The 16,152-nt window shown below is 34.5% G+C and overlaps 4 protein-coding genes across 6 annotated transcripts; 3 read left to right on the top strand and 1 right to left on the bottom strand.

Annotated features, from left to right (window-relative positions):
• The first annotated feature begins 110 nt into the window (after positions 1–110).
• On the top strand, positions 111–9,969 carry LOC124305737 (putative leucine-rich repeat-containing protein DDB_G0290503). The gene is made up of 11 exons (XM_046765448.1): positions 111–311; positions 986–1,074; positions 1,195–1,256; positions 1,341–6,925; positions 7,646–7,974; positions 8,063–8,250; positions 8,343–8,497; positions 8,643–8,732; positions 8,856–8,918; positions 9,017–9,139; positions 9,326–9,969. The coding sequence occupies exons 1-11, from the start codon at positions 279–281 to the stop codon at positions 9,383–9,385; spliced, it is 6,777 nt and encodes a 2,258-aa protein (XP_046621404.1). The 5' UTR covers positions 111–278; the 3' UTR covers positions 9,386–9,969.
• Positions 9,970–10,254: 285 nt separating this feature from the next.
• LOC124305734 (uncharacterized) lies at positions 10,255–12,756 on the top strand. 2 transcript variants are annotated; one of them, XM_046765443.1, is made up of 5 exons: positions 10,255–10,531; positions 10,744–10,863; positions 11,173–11,258; positions 11,301–11,423; positions 11,553–12,756. In XM_046765443.1, exons 1-5 carry the CDS (start codon positions 10,340–10,342, stop codon positions 11,977–11,979), a joined length of 948 nt encoding a protein of 315 aa, XP_046621399.1. In that variant the 5' UTR covers positions 10,255–10,339; the 3' UTR covers positions 11,980–12,756. The 2 variants fall into 2 exon arrangements, with proteins under 2 accessions (XP_046621399.1, XP_046621398.1); XM_046765442.1 differs by having other exon boundaries at positions 11,173–11,423.
• Positions 12,757–13,357: 601 nt separating this feature from the next.
• Positions 13,358–15,056, top strand: LOC124305735 (uncharacterized). Of its 2 annotated transcripts, none has more exons than XM_046765444.1 (4): positions 13,358–13,398; positions 13,703–13,886; positions 14,147–14,408; positions 14,641–15,056. In XM_046765444.1, the coding sequence occupies exons 2-4, from the start codon at positions 13,791–13,793 to the stop codon at positions 14,868–14,870; spliced, it is 588 nt and encodes a 195-aa protein (XP_046621400.1). In that variant the 5' UTR covers positions 13,358–13,398; positions 13,703–13,790; the 3' UTR covers positions 14,871–15,056. The 2 variants fall into 2 exon arrangements, with proteins under 2 accessions (XP_046621400.1, XP_046621401.1); XM_046765445.1 differs by lacking the exon at positions 13,358–13,398 and adding an exon at positions 13,452–13,602.
• LOC124305736 (probable protein BRICK1-B) lies at positions 14,988–16,151 on the bottom strand. Its single transcript, XM_046765447.1, has 3 exons — positions 15,894–16,151; positions 15,501–15,583; positions 14,988–15,146 (listed from the first exon to the last, which is right to left on the bottom strand). The coding sequence occupies exons 1-3, from the start codon at positions 16,012–16,014 to the stop codon at positions 15,120–15,122; spliced, it is 231 nt and encodes a 76-aa protein (XP_046621403.1). The 5' UTR covers positions 16,015–16,151; the 3' UTR covers positions 14,988–15,119.
• Position 16,152: the final 1 nt, after the last annotated feature.

Here is a 16,152-nt window from a genome sequence, read left to right as displayed (position 1 = left end):
TCTCTGTTCAGTCGTTGCCTCAGTGGTATGTATTTTTGTGTACGTTAGTTCAGTGAAATTCTGCGAGGTGGCGCAGTGTTCGTTTGTCGTGATTTTATAGGATACACCTCCTCCTCCGTGAGTATCCAATCACTGACGGACCTACGTTTAAAATCAAACGACTGCTTTATGAGCTACGGACGGGAAAGCACGAGGATCCGATAATGCATTAGGATTGTTCATATCAATATTAAAACTTGATATTATTCCGTAAATGAGTGAAGTGTTTGTGTCGAACAATGGACGCCTGGTCAAGCGCCGTTCTTGAATGGGTAAGAACTTTTCCTGGTTCAACCGGTTTACCGGCTAAATTCACAACCTGTTGTGCCGCGTCTATTGCCAAAATTGTAACCGTCCTTTGAATCTGCCCGTTTGTTTTCCCCACTTGCGAATTCTTTTTGCACATTACACTGCTTTGTCGAAGGTTACGGAAAATCTCTTTGGCTATGACACATTTCCCAATTAATGATATTAATTGAATATTGTAGTCGAATCTACAAAAATTTACACAGGTCCACTTATGTTTACATTAGTACTACATGTTACTACAAGAACGTCGAGTCTTTTTATTCTCAAAGACTTACAAAGTTCACGCTTGCAATTTTCACTCGATAGTGTAACACAGATTGAAATATAGAGTTATTCTTTCTAATATTTTTCATCCCATTTGACTGGCAACACCCAGAGTTGATTGTCTGGTTCTCGTGATGAAACTTCTTTCCGGAGTCATAGTCTCTAAGAGACCGTCAATATTTATGTCTAAAACTTAATACATCGAATGGGTTAAAAGTTATTCACTCTTTGTATAAAACATTTATGTGAAACGATAAATTTCTAGAGTAAAACTAACAATCGATAAATATTGACAAAGATGTTCTCTTCTAAACTTTTCTCTTGGCATAATTCTTTCAATGTCATTCACTTATCACTGATAATTTTATTTCAGGTCAATTGCCTCGACATATTAGAGAAAACTGTGGGTGATGTGGAAGAATTGCAGGATTGCAAGTTTTATTCAAAACTCATCAGAATCTTGTGAGTGATCATTCTTGTCAACTGTTTTAAAGTTTCATTCGTTTTGTCATTCTGCCTGTTCACATTATCCTGCACAAGTATGTTCGTAATTTTAATTTTTAAGCATTTTTTTATTCTCAGATGTCGTGATTACTCAGAGGATGATCTCGATGACAAAGGCCTTTTATCAAAGTTTATTCAAGGTACCAATCGTTCTATTTACTTTAAAGATATCACTTATTCCGTTGACTTTGTTTAAAGAAAAAATATGAAATTGCACTTTTTAGGTACTTATCCAGAATTCGTAAGGGAAAGTGAAGATGATAAGAAAACATGCAAAGAAATTCATATTGCTTCCCTTCTGCTGCTCCATTCCTCCCAAGAGCCCAAATTGCATAGACCAATGTGCATTAAGCTGAGCAATGAAACTCAGCTTAAGATTAAGGCATTCTTAGAAAAAGTGTTGCAGTATAGCACCAGTGTAACAAAAGAAGTTATAAACGAAGCAATTATGGAAACATCGGGTACCATAATTAAAACACCACCAAGCACACCAAAAATGAGACCCTTGAAAGATTTCTTTAATTCGCCGGTAACCACAGTGAGAAAAAATTTCAACAGGGTAATGGAAGAGCGAACTCGAGAAATAAGACGTTTGAGGGCCGAGTTAGAAACAGAAAGGTTTGAGAAAGCTGACTTACAAGAAGACCTGGAGACACAACGAGAGAAGATAAACAACCTGCAAAGAAAATTGCAAGAAAAGATGGTAGAAATTAAAAAAATGCGTGAGGAATCAGCTGGGCTGGAAAGTCCCCAATCCTCTAAGAAGAAAGATATTAAAACACCAAAGAACCGAATCAGTGTCAAAGTACAAACTCTGACTGATGAAATAGTACAGTTGAAATCTGAGATTATCAGTTTACAGGAGGATAAACAGTTACTTGAACGGAAATTGGCTTCTTCCGAAAAATATTGCGCAGCAATTAAGGAAAGGTCTGACATGAATGAGAGAAACTTGGAAACATTGCTCATTGAGACAGATATTAAAAGTCAAGAAATAGTAGATCTCACAATGCATAATGAAGAATTGCGTGCTCACATTCAGGAAATACGGAGAGAAACTATTGAAAATCAAAGCTTTGAAATGGAAATGTCTCCAATGTCTCCTTCCAATACCAAATCGTTCAACGCCAGCGAAGTATTGAGCTCTATTATTGATATTCAGTTACAGGAAGCAAAAGAAGAATCTAAAATTGTCAAAGCTCAATTGGCAGATTTGAATCAAAGGTTAATGTCAGTTCAGGAAGAATATCGACTCCTTCAATGTTCCGATGAAACTTTAAAGATAGAGCTAAGCTCTACCAAGCAAGAACTGTCTAAAGTTCAAAAGGAATTAAAAAGTTACATTGAAAAAAGTAACACGTTCGAGAGAGAGAGTTTACATTTTCAAGAAGAAACTTCAAAATTCAAGACATTACTTTCGTCCAAAGAAGAATTATTGACACAATCTGTACATAACGAAGAAAATTTAAAAGTACTTTTGAACGACTTAAAACTTGAACTTGAAAAAACTCATGATATGTTAAGCTTAGAAAGTATCAGGGTGAAAGATTTGGAAGCAGTTGTGTTGGAAAAAACAAAAAAACTTGAACACGAGCATTCGAGGTTCTGTAGTCTCCATGAAAAGTGGACACATTTGGAAGAAGAAAAGTCGGACTTACTGGGAGAAATAAAGGATCTGACAAACTCAATATTTTTGAACAAAAATTCCTTGAAGGAAGCTAAGCAACAGGGGGAATTATTGGAGTCAAATATCAACAATCTCAAACGCGAATTAACAAACGTACAAGATTTATTAAGTGCAGAAACAACTAGAGTTAAGAATTTGGAAGCTGAATTGAGTCGAACAAAATTAGAAAATCTAGAGACTTCGAATATGCAGTTATCGAGGTATCAAAGCCTTGAAGAAAAATACACAAGCTTGGAGCGTGAAAAGTTAAGTCAAATGGAAAATGTTGAAAACCTACAAGGCCTACTGGAGTTGAAAGAGCAGCTCTTGAAACAGTCCTCAAACAAAATAAACGACCTAGAGTCATCCTTACAGGATCTAAACAGGAAACTTCAAGCTGTACACAATTTGCTAAGTGAAGAACAAATCAAAGTAAAAGATTTAAGTGTTATTAAGCAAGAAAAAGAAGAAGTTATTGAAAGCCAGTCCAGGTGTTATCAGGAGCTTGAAAACAAACATAAAAGCTTGGAAGAAGAAAAAATTAATCTATTGACAGAAATTGAGGAACTGAAAAGGTCAGTTTTCACTAAACAGGATCTGCTGGAACAGTCTAATCATCTGAATAGAAAATTTGAGTCAGATTTTCGCGATCAAAACAGAAACCTAGAAACAATACAAAAACTCTTGAGTGCAGAAGAAATCAAAGTCAAAGAATTAGAATCAACAATAAGACAAATTAAATTAGAATACGAACAAAAGTATATTGATTTTGAAGAAGAAAAACGTAATCTGTCACACGATATTCTTGATTTGAATAACAGAATTGTATTAAAAGATGATTTGTTGAAACAGTCTCGGGAAAGTAAGGAAAACCTGGAGTCAAGTCTACAAGAACTAAATAGCAAACTTCAAGCTGTGCAAGATTCTATGGCAGAAGAAAAAATTAAAGTGAAGGATTTAGAATCTGCAGTAAGTCAATCAAAGTTAGAACAAGAAAAAATTGCTAAGGAACAGTTACTAAAGTACAAGAGTCTGGAAGAGAAGTATGTAAATTTAGAAAAGGAAAAATCAAGTCTGGTACAAGAAACGAAAGATTTAAATCACACAATTTCACTAAAGGAGAGTGCATTGGCACAGTCTTATGAAAATGTTGAGAACTTGGAATCCGGCTTACAGGATTTAAACAGTAAACATCAAACCATACAAAATTCGTTGGTAGAAGAGAAAAGAAAAGTGAACGATTTAGAATCCATATTAATTCGCTTAAAATTGGACCATGAAGAAGCTTCCAAGAATCAATCATTAAAGAATCAGAATCTTGAAGAAAGATATGCAACTTTGGAAAAAGAAAAATTAAATCTCATGCAAAAGACTGAAGATCTAAGTCAAATGATTGTAGTAAAAGTACATTTATTGGAGCAATCTCAGCAAAACATCAGTAACTTGGAATCAATTCTACAGGATCTGAATAATAGGCATCAATCTGCACAGGATGATTTAGCGGGAGAGAAAGTCAAAGTCAAGAATTTAGAGTCCACAGTATCATGCATGAAACTAGAAAAAGAAAAGAGCCATAAGGAGCACCTGTCAGAGTGCGAGAATCTTCAAAAAGAATACATGAATTTGGATACAGAAAAATTAAGCCTGTCACAAAAGATTGAAGATCTGAATCATATGATCACGGTGAAAGAGAATCTACTAACAAAGTCTCAGCAAGATAAAGAAAACTTAGAATCAAGTTTGCAAGATCTAAACAGAAAACATCAAACTGTTGAAAACTTTTTAGCTGAACAAAGTATAAAAATTAGGGACTTAGAATCTACAGTAACTGACCTAAAGTTGAAACAGGAATCAATCATTACGAAGCAATTGTCAAAGTATAAGAATCTCGAAGAAAAGTTTGTATATTCAGAAAGAGAAAAGTCAATTCTCTTGCAAAAGACCGAAGATCTAAATCACATAATTGCATCGAAAGAAAACCTGTTGAAGCAGCTTCAGAAAAATAATCAAAATTTGGAGTCCAGTCTACAAGATCTAAGTAGTAAAATTCAAATTGTAACAGATTCTCTAGCAAAAGAAAGATCCAAAGTCGATGATTTAAAATCTACAGTAACTTGCTTGAAATTGAAACAAGAACGAACAGTCAGAAGGCAATTGGCAAAATATCAGAATCTCGAAGAAAAGTTTGCAAATACGGAAGGCGAAAAGTCAAGTTTATTAGAGAGGGCTGAAGATTTAAATGTAAAATTAGCATCAAACGAGAATATTTTGACAGAGTTGAAGCAAAATAATGAAAAAGTGGAATCAAACTTGCAAGATCTGACCAGAGAACTCCAAACTGTACAAGATTTATTAGTTGTAGAGAGAACCAAAGTCAAAGCCTTACAAGACACAGTAATTGATATGAAGCAAGCAAAGGAAGAAACCCTCGATAGGGAATCAACTAGGTATCAAACTCTGGAAGAAAAGTATATGCACTTGGGACAAGAGAAGTTGGACCTACTCAAGAACATTGAAGATACGGAAAATTTGCTTATATCAAAACAAAAACTGTTGCAGCAGTCAGAACAGCAGAATGCGAAGCTGGAGTCTGAATTATCTGATGTCAAGGATAAGTTGAAAATTATCCAGGAGGAGTTTAACACGGCAACAAGTAAAATACAAACTTTACAGTCTGAATTAGCTGAAGCGAAACTAGAAACAGACGAAATCATTGCAATTCAGTCATCAAGAAGGATGGAGCTTCAAAAGTCGATCGAAAGTTTGAATAATGAGGTAAAATCTTTGGAATCTACTATAGCAGGCTTGCTCAAAACTCAAGGAGAGTTACGTGAAAAGAGTGAAGAAGTAGAGCAGGAAAAATTGCGTTTACTGAAAAAAATTGGGGAACTTGAATCGCAACTTTTATCACAGAAAGAATTGCTGGAACAGACTCAGCACCTGAATGAAAACCTACAGTCAAATTTACATAGTATGAGCAAAGAAATAAATGTGGTGCAGGATTTATTGAACACAAAAACAGCAATGATAGAAAACCTGGAATCCAAAGCTGCAAGAATAGAAGCTGATAAGAAAGAAGGCCTTAGCATTATCGATCAATTGAAATTAGAAAATATTGAACACAAAAATCTGGTAGAAAGCTGCAGTTCAATTTTGACAGAGTTGGTAAAGTCCTCTAGTCAATTAACGGGAGATACAGTAACGAACATTGATAATTTAACGGTTTCAGATCTTTCTAAGCAACTCAAAACTTTGATCAATTCGATAGCGGTGATCTCTAGCGCCAAAGACTCAGAACTGAAAAACTTTAAGGCTACGGTACATGAGTTGAACGAGACTGTGTCAAAATTAAAAACTGACATAGTGCACTGGGAAGAAATAAAAGTGAAAGATGAAAACATTCTTTCCAAATATTTGAAAGAGATATCTGATTTAAAGGAGCTTACTAAAGTGAACGAAATTCTGTTGGAAGATGTGGATAAATTACTGAAGGAACTATCTGACGAAAGGTTGAAAGCCGATTCGTTGAACAAAGAAAAAATATTATTTGGTCAAACCTTATTTGACCTTAAACAAACATTGAATGAGTTGAAGAATCAAAAATCAATTTTAATAGAAAATGTTGAGAATCAAAGTAAAGACTTTGAAATTGAAATAGCAAACGTATTAGAGACGGTCGGACTGCTACAGAGTCAGATTTGCTCGGACAAAGATGCCGCACTGCGTCTTCAAGAGGATAAAAATTTGTTGGCCTCTAAGTACGAGGAAGAAAAGAAAGTTAGAATGGACTTGGAAACAAAGTGTGATTTGTTAGAAAAAGACAATAAAAGTCAAACAAAAGAGAAAAAAGAACTCAAGGAAAAATTAAACGCAATTCGTGTGAGGAATGCTAAGCTGGAAAAAAATCTTGACGAAATTAGGAAGGAAAACAAAAGATTAGAGAATGAGAAATTAACTCCTGAACAGAAATTGAATTTGGAGGAATTGAAAACTGCTATCTCGAAATTGCAGCTAGAAAAAGAACAACTCGAGGCAGAGAAAATAGAACTCTCTAAGCGACCTACGGAACAAGATTTTGATTCTCGTTTGAAAGAAGTGCACATTGAATATGACCAGAAGTTGGAAAAAATTAAGCAAAAAATGGTAAGTTTGTACACGATTCACAATCGTTGGCATTGGCAAAGAATAATTAAGTTTAATGATAAAAATTTTCATGTACTTTATACATTGTTTATAATTATCATTTATTTTGGTGGGGCGATAACAATAATTTTCATACTCATTTACTTACTACTAAGGCAGACAGATTATTCTGGGTGTGATTGTTGGTGACAATGATTTATAGAAATATTTTTTAAATAAATATAACTTTGTAGAAACGATTATACAACATTGAAAGGAACAAAATCAAAAGGATATCTCTAGCATTGCAAGAAAAACGTCCGCCTATTCGTTTATTGTAATTTGATCCTACTTTATCAGTTAATAAAACGCATTATTGTATCTTGGTCAATTTATTTCTATAAAATATATATATTTTCATAAAAAAAGAACATTACCTAGTCAGTTTGCTGTCTTATTTATATAGTGGTTTTCAATCGGTCTTTAATTATACCACACTAATATTATCACTTATAGATAATATTGAATAATTGCTGCTCATGCATTATGTTTCTTCATGAATGGATTCATGCATGCACAGTAAGTTATACTAAATGAGAGTAAAACTTTCCAACGAAACATCAATGTATAGTTATCATAAAATTAATTAAATTAGCAATTTTCATCGTATTTATCGGTTACAAATATTTTCGACCATAGGTGTCTTTTACCATTCTATAAGTCGAAACAAATATATTTCAGAAAAGCACGTACAACGAACAGATAGCAAAGGTAAACCAAAACCAGGAGAGACAAGTGCAGGAAAAGCTGTACGCTCAAAAATTGAAGATGGAAGACCAGTGTCGAAAACATGCCGAAGAGATAACAAAATACAAAAGCCATGTGACCCAATTAAGTTCCGATTTCTGGGACGTTGGGGAGAAGCTCCTTGTTGAGAAACAGCAGAAAGAATATTTGGAACAACAGTTGTATGAGTTGAAGAAACGACTGCTTTGCGAAAGAAATACCACTGTAAATTCTAACAGTACTATGACTCAACCGGCTACGTCAAGCAAAAACAGAACATTAAGGTAATTTATTGTTTTCATGCAATTTCATTTTACATAAAAAAAAAACGAAGCTCAGCTATCCGATCTCTTATGTCATTCCTCCTAACAGTTTGGACCGAAGAGAGATGATGACATTTACTCGAGAAGAAGCATCTGCTCGAACTGTCGATACAATAAAAGAAGAATTCACATCTTCAAGACGTGAGAGTATTCAAAGTGTACAAATGATGCAGGGTATGGGGAATGTTTTCAAAGCCGAAGATGAAGAAGGAGAAGTGTTCAACACCAATTACTTAGGTATGATTTTTTTATTCTAATGATTTAAATCACTACAGTTCATTGCGTTATAAAACCTGTATATTGATTTGGAAAACTTTTTCTTCTATTAGCGGACATGAAAGCAGGCCGCTGTACAGATGCTCCAGACTTAGAAAGATTATCAGTTCTTCAGATGAGAAACGCCCAGTGTAAACCACACTTGAAATCATCGTATCCAGCTGAGACACAATTTCAGCCAGGAACTTTTACAGAAGAAGAAATCAAAGTGAGTTTTCTGAGAATAGCAATACGCGAAATGTTTGAGTTCGTGTCATATGTTTACACGTGTGCATTTTGTATTACATGTTGGAGACCTGGTGTTCTTGTGTATATGTCTATTTGCCAAGTGTCGTCTTTTGTGTCTGTTGTAGAGCGGTAGTACGTTGGAAGAGTTATTCAATGATAGTCTAAGCCAGAGTCTGCTTCCCGGTGAAAAATCGAAGAAACGAGACCGAACACAAGTGAGTGGTATACTTATTTACTGAATGTTCCACTTAGTCAAGTTAAAATGTAGAATGTACAAAAAGACGTTTGTGATTAACGTTTGTATTACTAAGGTTTTGGAATTTGATGTTTAATTATAGACCATGTACAAACGTCCTGGACCTCCAACACCCAGCAAAAACGGTGGCAGACTATCGCTTCAGGTGAACGTTAAATGTTTTTGTTCAATGTTTTAGCTGTGACCTATTTCGAAATGAAGTGTCATTCCTTTGTAAAACTAATTTCATTTTTGTAAACTTAGGGTAATGAATCGAGGAGTCCAGCTTCAAGAGTATTAAAAGAACGAAATGTCGAACGACGCTCGACTGCTACTCCTAGGCGCCTGAAGGACTTGTTTGGAGGAAGCTCTCGAAGGCAGGATGAGGTGACACAATATTATTATCTATTTTCAGTCCTTTCTGCAGATTTACAAATTAATAAAATGTTCGTTAGTCCTTGCCATATTGAATGGAATATTCGATTTTTTCATCATAAAATATTTGTACTTCAATTTAGTTGAAACTAAAATGACAAGCAATTTCTCAATTAATAAACTAAACTATTTTGACAGAATGTTTCAGGAACCCCAAAAGGTCGTCGGTTGAGCAGCATCTTTCGGAAACCGAAATAAAGTGAAAGATACTTGATTGAAAATAATTTTAAAGTTTCGAAGAATCAATTTTTTTTTAACAATCGCCGTAGCTAGGTATTTTTATCAGTGCATCTAACAGTTTTGTATATTATAGATATCAATACTGTTCATCGTAATGTAAATATTAAATTTTTTTATCGTACATTGATGACAAGAACGAAAATTAAAGATAATATATACAGAATATTATAAGGTAGCGTATAACGTACTGTAAAAAAGTACAAAAATGGTGTCAGCAGCGAATAGAGCAAGAGATGATTAATTTGTTTGTGTCTTCTAGTACAACACTGCAACCAATAAGTGAAAAAATGTGCATATTATACAGTGTAATGCGGTAATTTTACTGGAAACCAGCTTTGATACTTATCAAAATCTAATGTGGTGCGGAATGAAGCGTAAAAACGCACACCCTATTGGAATTGTGCACGATAAAAGTAATGCAAATAATAAAGTATGAGTAGTAGTATTATCTTATACAACAAATTAGATGCAATTTTAATCCACGTGGATGTAATTTCCAAAAGTGATTTACTGACAATACAGAGTAAAAGCTCTTTACTTTGCATTCAACTTTGACTAAAGACTGTTATTTCCTTCAAACTAATTTCATAATAACAGATATAGCTATAAAATCAGTGATATTTAAAATCTGACTTACCTACCCATGCAATGGTGAGTTTAAAAATTCGCTATAGTTTGTTTTGGATTCAGCATTTTGTTATAGATTCTCCATTTTCGTTATTTGAATTACGCGATAATAATATTTATTGCAATATGCGAATTATAAATCAACGCGCACGCTTGATAATGAGCGCGCCAAATCTTTTTTTTCGATTCATACATACGCGCTCACACATACACACAGCATCCATACACCAATTATCCCGTTTAAGCTCCCATCATTTGATATCTTGTCAGTAGCAAATAAAGTGTATGCTGTACAGTGGCCTTGATGATGCAATAAGGAGTACGGTGCAGTACAAAACTGGGGCAATTGAGCGTTCATTATTACAAATCATGCCGCCAACAGTAGATCTCAGTTCTGATATATTGCAACCAGTTCCCTTAGAAGAATGGCCGTCACTTCAAAGTCTTTTAAAATCCAATTGGCCCACTTATTCAATGGTGAGTTTTAATTCCACAGTGGTTTGTATATTTTTCTACAATCTAAGATATTTTTCGTTTCACACGCATGGTTCTAATTGGTTATGTATCAATATTTTGTGAACCAAAGCAAAAATCGTAGAACTGTTCTGGTTACATGATCTTTCACCTCATTGTTTTTTATTTCGCTCTTGTGAGAGATCTTTTGTGTAAAAATAAATAAAAAATTTCAGTACTATTATTGGATTCAAAATGCTACAAAATGGAGGAAGCTGAATCCAGACTTCCCGCTAGAAATCTACTCTCCCAATGGAAAGTACAATGAAGATGCGACTTTTGTTGGAATATCAAGCGTAAGTTTGAATTTCTGTCTTTGAGATTACGATCATCATAATTTTATCGTCTAGTCTATAATTCTAAAGTATCTAATACCGGACGGTAGATTGGACTTGGTCAACAATTTTAAGAACCAACTATACGCCCCCAACAGCACCTGGCCCCAGTAGGATGGAGATAAACTCACCAGGTTTTAGCTTACAACTGATACTTAATAATGATAATAATAATAATTCTTCATTTGCATTCCAGTCAATTTGAAATCTCTGACAATTGAAAAGACAATCTTTATTATAAATCAAATGTACGTCATAATTTCTTTGCAGTATGCAATGAGCAGCGTGGTCATCTTTACAAAAGAGCTTTCTGGGAAAAGATTGTACGAGGCATTAGTAAAGACGAAACGTTTCAACTACAGCAAGGCAGTTACATTTAGTGGTGTTCACGAATATATCCAGCCTATTCTATTTTCTGCATTAGCTACACTTCGTACTAATGAAGGAATCGAAATAGAATTAGAAGTACCAGGCTGTTTTCGTATAAAGTCTGCCGAGGATTGTGCAAATGTGGAAATAAAGTATGCAAACGGATCAAGCTTCTCTTTTTCTTCTCTACAAAGCAAGGGATTGGGCATAAATTATTCCTATATTATTTATAAGAAAATAATATTTAACAATTATTCTTTCATTTTGTTTGAAATCAACAGGGTGCCAGAGGAATGTTACTTAGCAGATCTGGATACATCTCATCTTCCTCTGATGAACGCTGTGTGGCCACACAGAGATAAAGAAAATCCAGAAAATTCGATCAAATTCCTCGAGCCAATGGTAACGCTAAATAAAAGTGTCGGACTGTTTTTAAAAGAAGGTGATATTTTGGTTTCGTGGGCTTTGCATTCCGATTGGCATGGTCTGGGGACGGTACAGACCCTAGACCGTTATAGAAGAAGAGGCTACGCTAAAGTAGTGATTAATGCCTTGGCTAAACAACTGGGAAACCAAGGAATATCGCCCATTCTATCTGTGGTTACTGGTAACTCACCTTCGGAAAATATGTTCACTTCTCTCAATTGGAAACCAACTCACTCGTCGATATTGGTATCAACAAAAAAATGTTCCCCAAGCGTCAATTGAAACATCTTTCAGTTGGGGTTTTCCTGCCATCTAATTTCGTCTACAAATATATCTACGATTACTAAAATTGTGGAAATATGTAATGCAGAAATGCAGCCTAGGAAACAATTTTTTTTCTATTTCATTATAATATTCTTTTTATAACGATACAATTATTACTTGGTTGACAGTTTATAGATCGTTAGAAATTATTGAAAGTTTAATCTGATGTTATTTTACTTTTCATATGTATTCCATTCGCTTAATATATTTTGAATAATACAAATTTCATTACTTATATAATGATGATACAGAGGTAGAAGAATGAATGTTACCATGATTTATTTGTTATAATGAAAGAAAAAGAAAAAAGAAAAATTGTCTCGTCTAAAAATTATCAGATTTATAACTTCTTGCTGAGACCAATTTATAACTTGAATTATTGAAATGCACGAGGAGCAGGATTGACATACTCTCCGCATGATTGCATAATACCTATATCAGCCACAAATGTGTAATGTAATAAAGATAATGGCAGATACTGAGTGGGCTGTCCATGTTTCAGTTAACATTGAGGGGGAGGTGTTAAATTTACGTTGCAGTACTAACAATCAATGTTAGTGAAATCTCCAGTCATACTTTCACTTACAAATTAATATTTCTAGGATTGCTCATTAATTTTTAAGTACGGGAATGTAACATCAGATGCATAATAATTTCCTCGTGTGTCAGATAGATTCGCGCTTGAGGTAAATAAAGCCAATCAACTGGGATCAAATAAATGATGTAATTACTAAATTCTCGATTGTTCACTCGTCGTTATGAATTGTTAAAACTTAAATCTGCTATAATTTTCTCGACAGTGAATTACGTCAAATCGTTGAAAACGTTTTATAACTCTGCGACTTGCAAAAGATTGTTTATCTGCCATGTCTGACTGATTGCGAAATGGTTACATGTTTGTGTGCTAAAAAAATTTGGTAAATATTTTGAAATGGCAGAATACATATATCCGAAAATATCTGTATCGGTATGCTCAATTAGTTCATGAATGTAAGAATATAATTATTGTCGTAATTCAGAAGATTTCGTTCTTTTATCGCGGTATCATTATTCAAAAAGTCACGATCGAATCGTAATTGTTCAAATTTGTCTCGCTCAATGGTAATCAAAAATGTCGAAAAATTCACAGGCTTTCTTTGCACGCAACGGAGTTTATCAAATACTTCGAATGCATGCTGAAATGTATGAAATATAAAATCTACGTATTTGCTGACATAGAAATAAATTTTAAACTTATCTCAAATCAGCGTAAGGCGCACGCGCAGGTCACGTGTCCCAAAAACTTACACCGTGATTGGCTGTTTCTAGCCTCGTTCGTCATGCAACCATTTTCTCATGGCTCCTCCGAAAGTTGAGCCCGGATCGTCGCATATTTATGTAATTTTTTTAAATATATATTATATATTTAAGGAAAGTGATTTATGCTGTTGATATTAATAAAGTGGAAAACGGTTGAATGGATCGTTGTTATAGGCTCAAACTAATTGCATAGAATTGGCTAGTTTGACGGAAAATATCATTTCTTTCCCCTATGAATTTAACCTAGCAATCGCGAACTTGATCCTCATCGTTCAAAACCTTGTAACACTTCATCTGATATTAAATTTGCACGCTTACTTTTTAGCTATAATTCCTTCAGTCATGCATATTTACTGAATATATTCTACGCTTGTTTCTACAGTTTACGTAACCTCGTCCACATCCGACGATCAGCTGGTAGCCTATCAGCTTTTTATAAACGGTGAAACTGACGGGAATCATCAGTCATCATGCCTACAAAAGATGTTAGGGAAATGACTATACTGGAGTATATCTATGCTCCGATTACGTTCAGCAATATCGCCGCTCGACGTGGCAAACGTGCAGTAAGACGATCAATTTTAATTTATAGGTTATTCTTTCCTCAGTTTGCACGTTGTATTGTTGTTACCTACCATGATTCACGTTTAAAATGAAAGTCCATTCATTTCTTCTCACCCTGTTTATTCACCTACTCTCTTTACTACCGATTTCACAACGATTCCATCATTCAACCATATGTAATTACAGTCGGAACTCTGTCGTTAGTCAGATGTATCAAATTGTACGACTTTACCTCACGCCTGTTTACATTTCTCACATATAGTACCAGTACTATGATACCCCGGATGGTCAGGATATTTGGAAGAAATTGTGGGTATCGGGGAAATGGAGTCTCGGTATAGGATCATTCATAACTACGATTGATTTACGCATGTACTCGAACCCGAAAACTATCCTGGAAGGACTTAATCGAGCTGCGTACATCAACATACCTATTGTATCTGCGTTTACAACTTATACGGCGATAACCTATGCCGCTACAAGTCTTCGAAACAAAGATGACCCCATCAATAGCTTGATAGGAGGTAAGTAGAAAACGTATAATATCACAGTTTGTACGCCACCTCTTTATGTGGAAAGTTGTACAGAAAAAGTAAATGTTTACAATACTATTATAAGCAAAATCTCACTGTATTATAAAGCTTCCTTGACTAATTATTATAAAATCGCATTACATGTCTTTCGTCATAAAATAGAAAATTTTATAAAATTGCACTTTTCTTACATCCCACGCAACTCATCTATCCTATGTCAAAGGTATGGCAGCCGGAAGTCTCTTGGGTTACATGTTTAAGGCTCCTATCTTTATATGGCCCCTTGCTGTAATGACCGGGGCATTTTGTTGCGTTAGAAAAGATGGATTCACTAAAGGATACGTTATGGGTGATCTTAATAACGTACAGCGAATTTACGGAAATCACAGAAGTCCTCATCATGACTCCAGTTTGTTTCCTGTTGGAGAGAAAGGTTGGACGACTGGGGCTTGATTAAAAAATCAAGCACATTTTCCAAAAATAGTGTTACCTTAATATGGTTGTACGTCATCATGCATTTGCTATTGTCGCATGAGAGGATGTATATAAAAAAACGTATAAATACAGTTATTCGGTTCAAATAGTTTACATTATTTATTGTACATACATATTAAAGAGGTGAAAGTTTCTATGCGTAAATTATTATTATTATTATTATTGATATTTAATTTAAATTATACGTTTATATACATATATGTCATGTTATGTCAAGGTTTCTCCTTTAGTTACCTGAAAAGGCAAAAAACGACTGTTAGATTGTAGTCTGACAATTTTCTGAAAAGTGTGTAGGTAGTAACTCATTTTCGAATTTAGTACATCATTCAGAATACTCATTGGAATTTTCAGCACACTTACAATGCCGTAACAAGTTTAATGAGTCATTCGTATTTGATTAACATACGAAAAAACAGTCGATAGTTCAATTCTGACATTAAAAAAATTATCATTCTAAGCTGTTCTTGAAGCTTATCCTGAGATATTTTCACTGGATGGTTTTATCTGAGGTAAAATTTTAATGTAATTTTCAATAGCATTTATAACACTGAGCTGATTTTGAGCGAGCATCTATAAATTGTAACTTACACATGCTTCAAGGTATTCTATGCGACGTTCTAATGTTGTTAGTTTTTCATTTAAAACAGCCAGTCGTGACCTGCATGACATATCTGTAAACAATGAAGATATTGAATAAAGCAGCTTCCGGATTGTAAATATCCTCACTCTCTACATTCGGTAACTTCAGAAATGATTTCTATCATGAGTTGAACAATGATTGATCCTTCGTGAGAAAAAGATACAACTCCGAAGGAGCAAAAATGTTTATAATTAGATATTGAAGTGTGACTGAAAATCATAATACTTAATCTAGGCTTGGATAATTGACACACGAGTGTTTAGTTTTTATTAACTGTACCAAACACAGCAGCGGAATGAAGTGAACATAACCTAAGGATAAAGTGAAAAGTTAATTCATACCGAATGAATTAAGGAAGTCGGTGATTTTTTTAATACTTCCAGTTATAACTTCGATGTATTCGCGATTTGCCCAATCCTGTTGGATTTGCTTCTGTATTGCCTCTCGGTGAATTGCAGCCATTATTTACGGCTTTATACAAACCTCAGTATCGCGTCTTACTCACTGTTGCTGTCAGGACCTAATCTGACCATCCCTTGAGCGATCGTAGGTTCGTAAAACCGGCGCAAGACTAAAGTGCGCATGAATTTCTGCTGATAA

The sequence above is a fragment of the Neodiprion virginianus genome, chromosome 5 (assembly GCF_021901495.1).
Source record: "Neodiprion virginianus isolate iyNeoVirg1 chromosome 5, iyNeoVirg1.1, whole genome shotgun sequence".
NCBI classification, from domain to species: domain Eukaryota; kingdom Metazoa; phylum Arthropoda; class Insecta; order Hymenoptera; family Diprionidae; genus Neodiprion; species Neodiprion virginianus.
The sequence above is the reverse complement of the archived record's forward strand: the minus strand, read 5'-3'. Positions and strand labels throughout refer to the sequence as shown.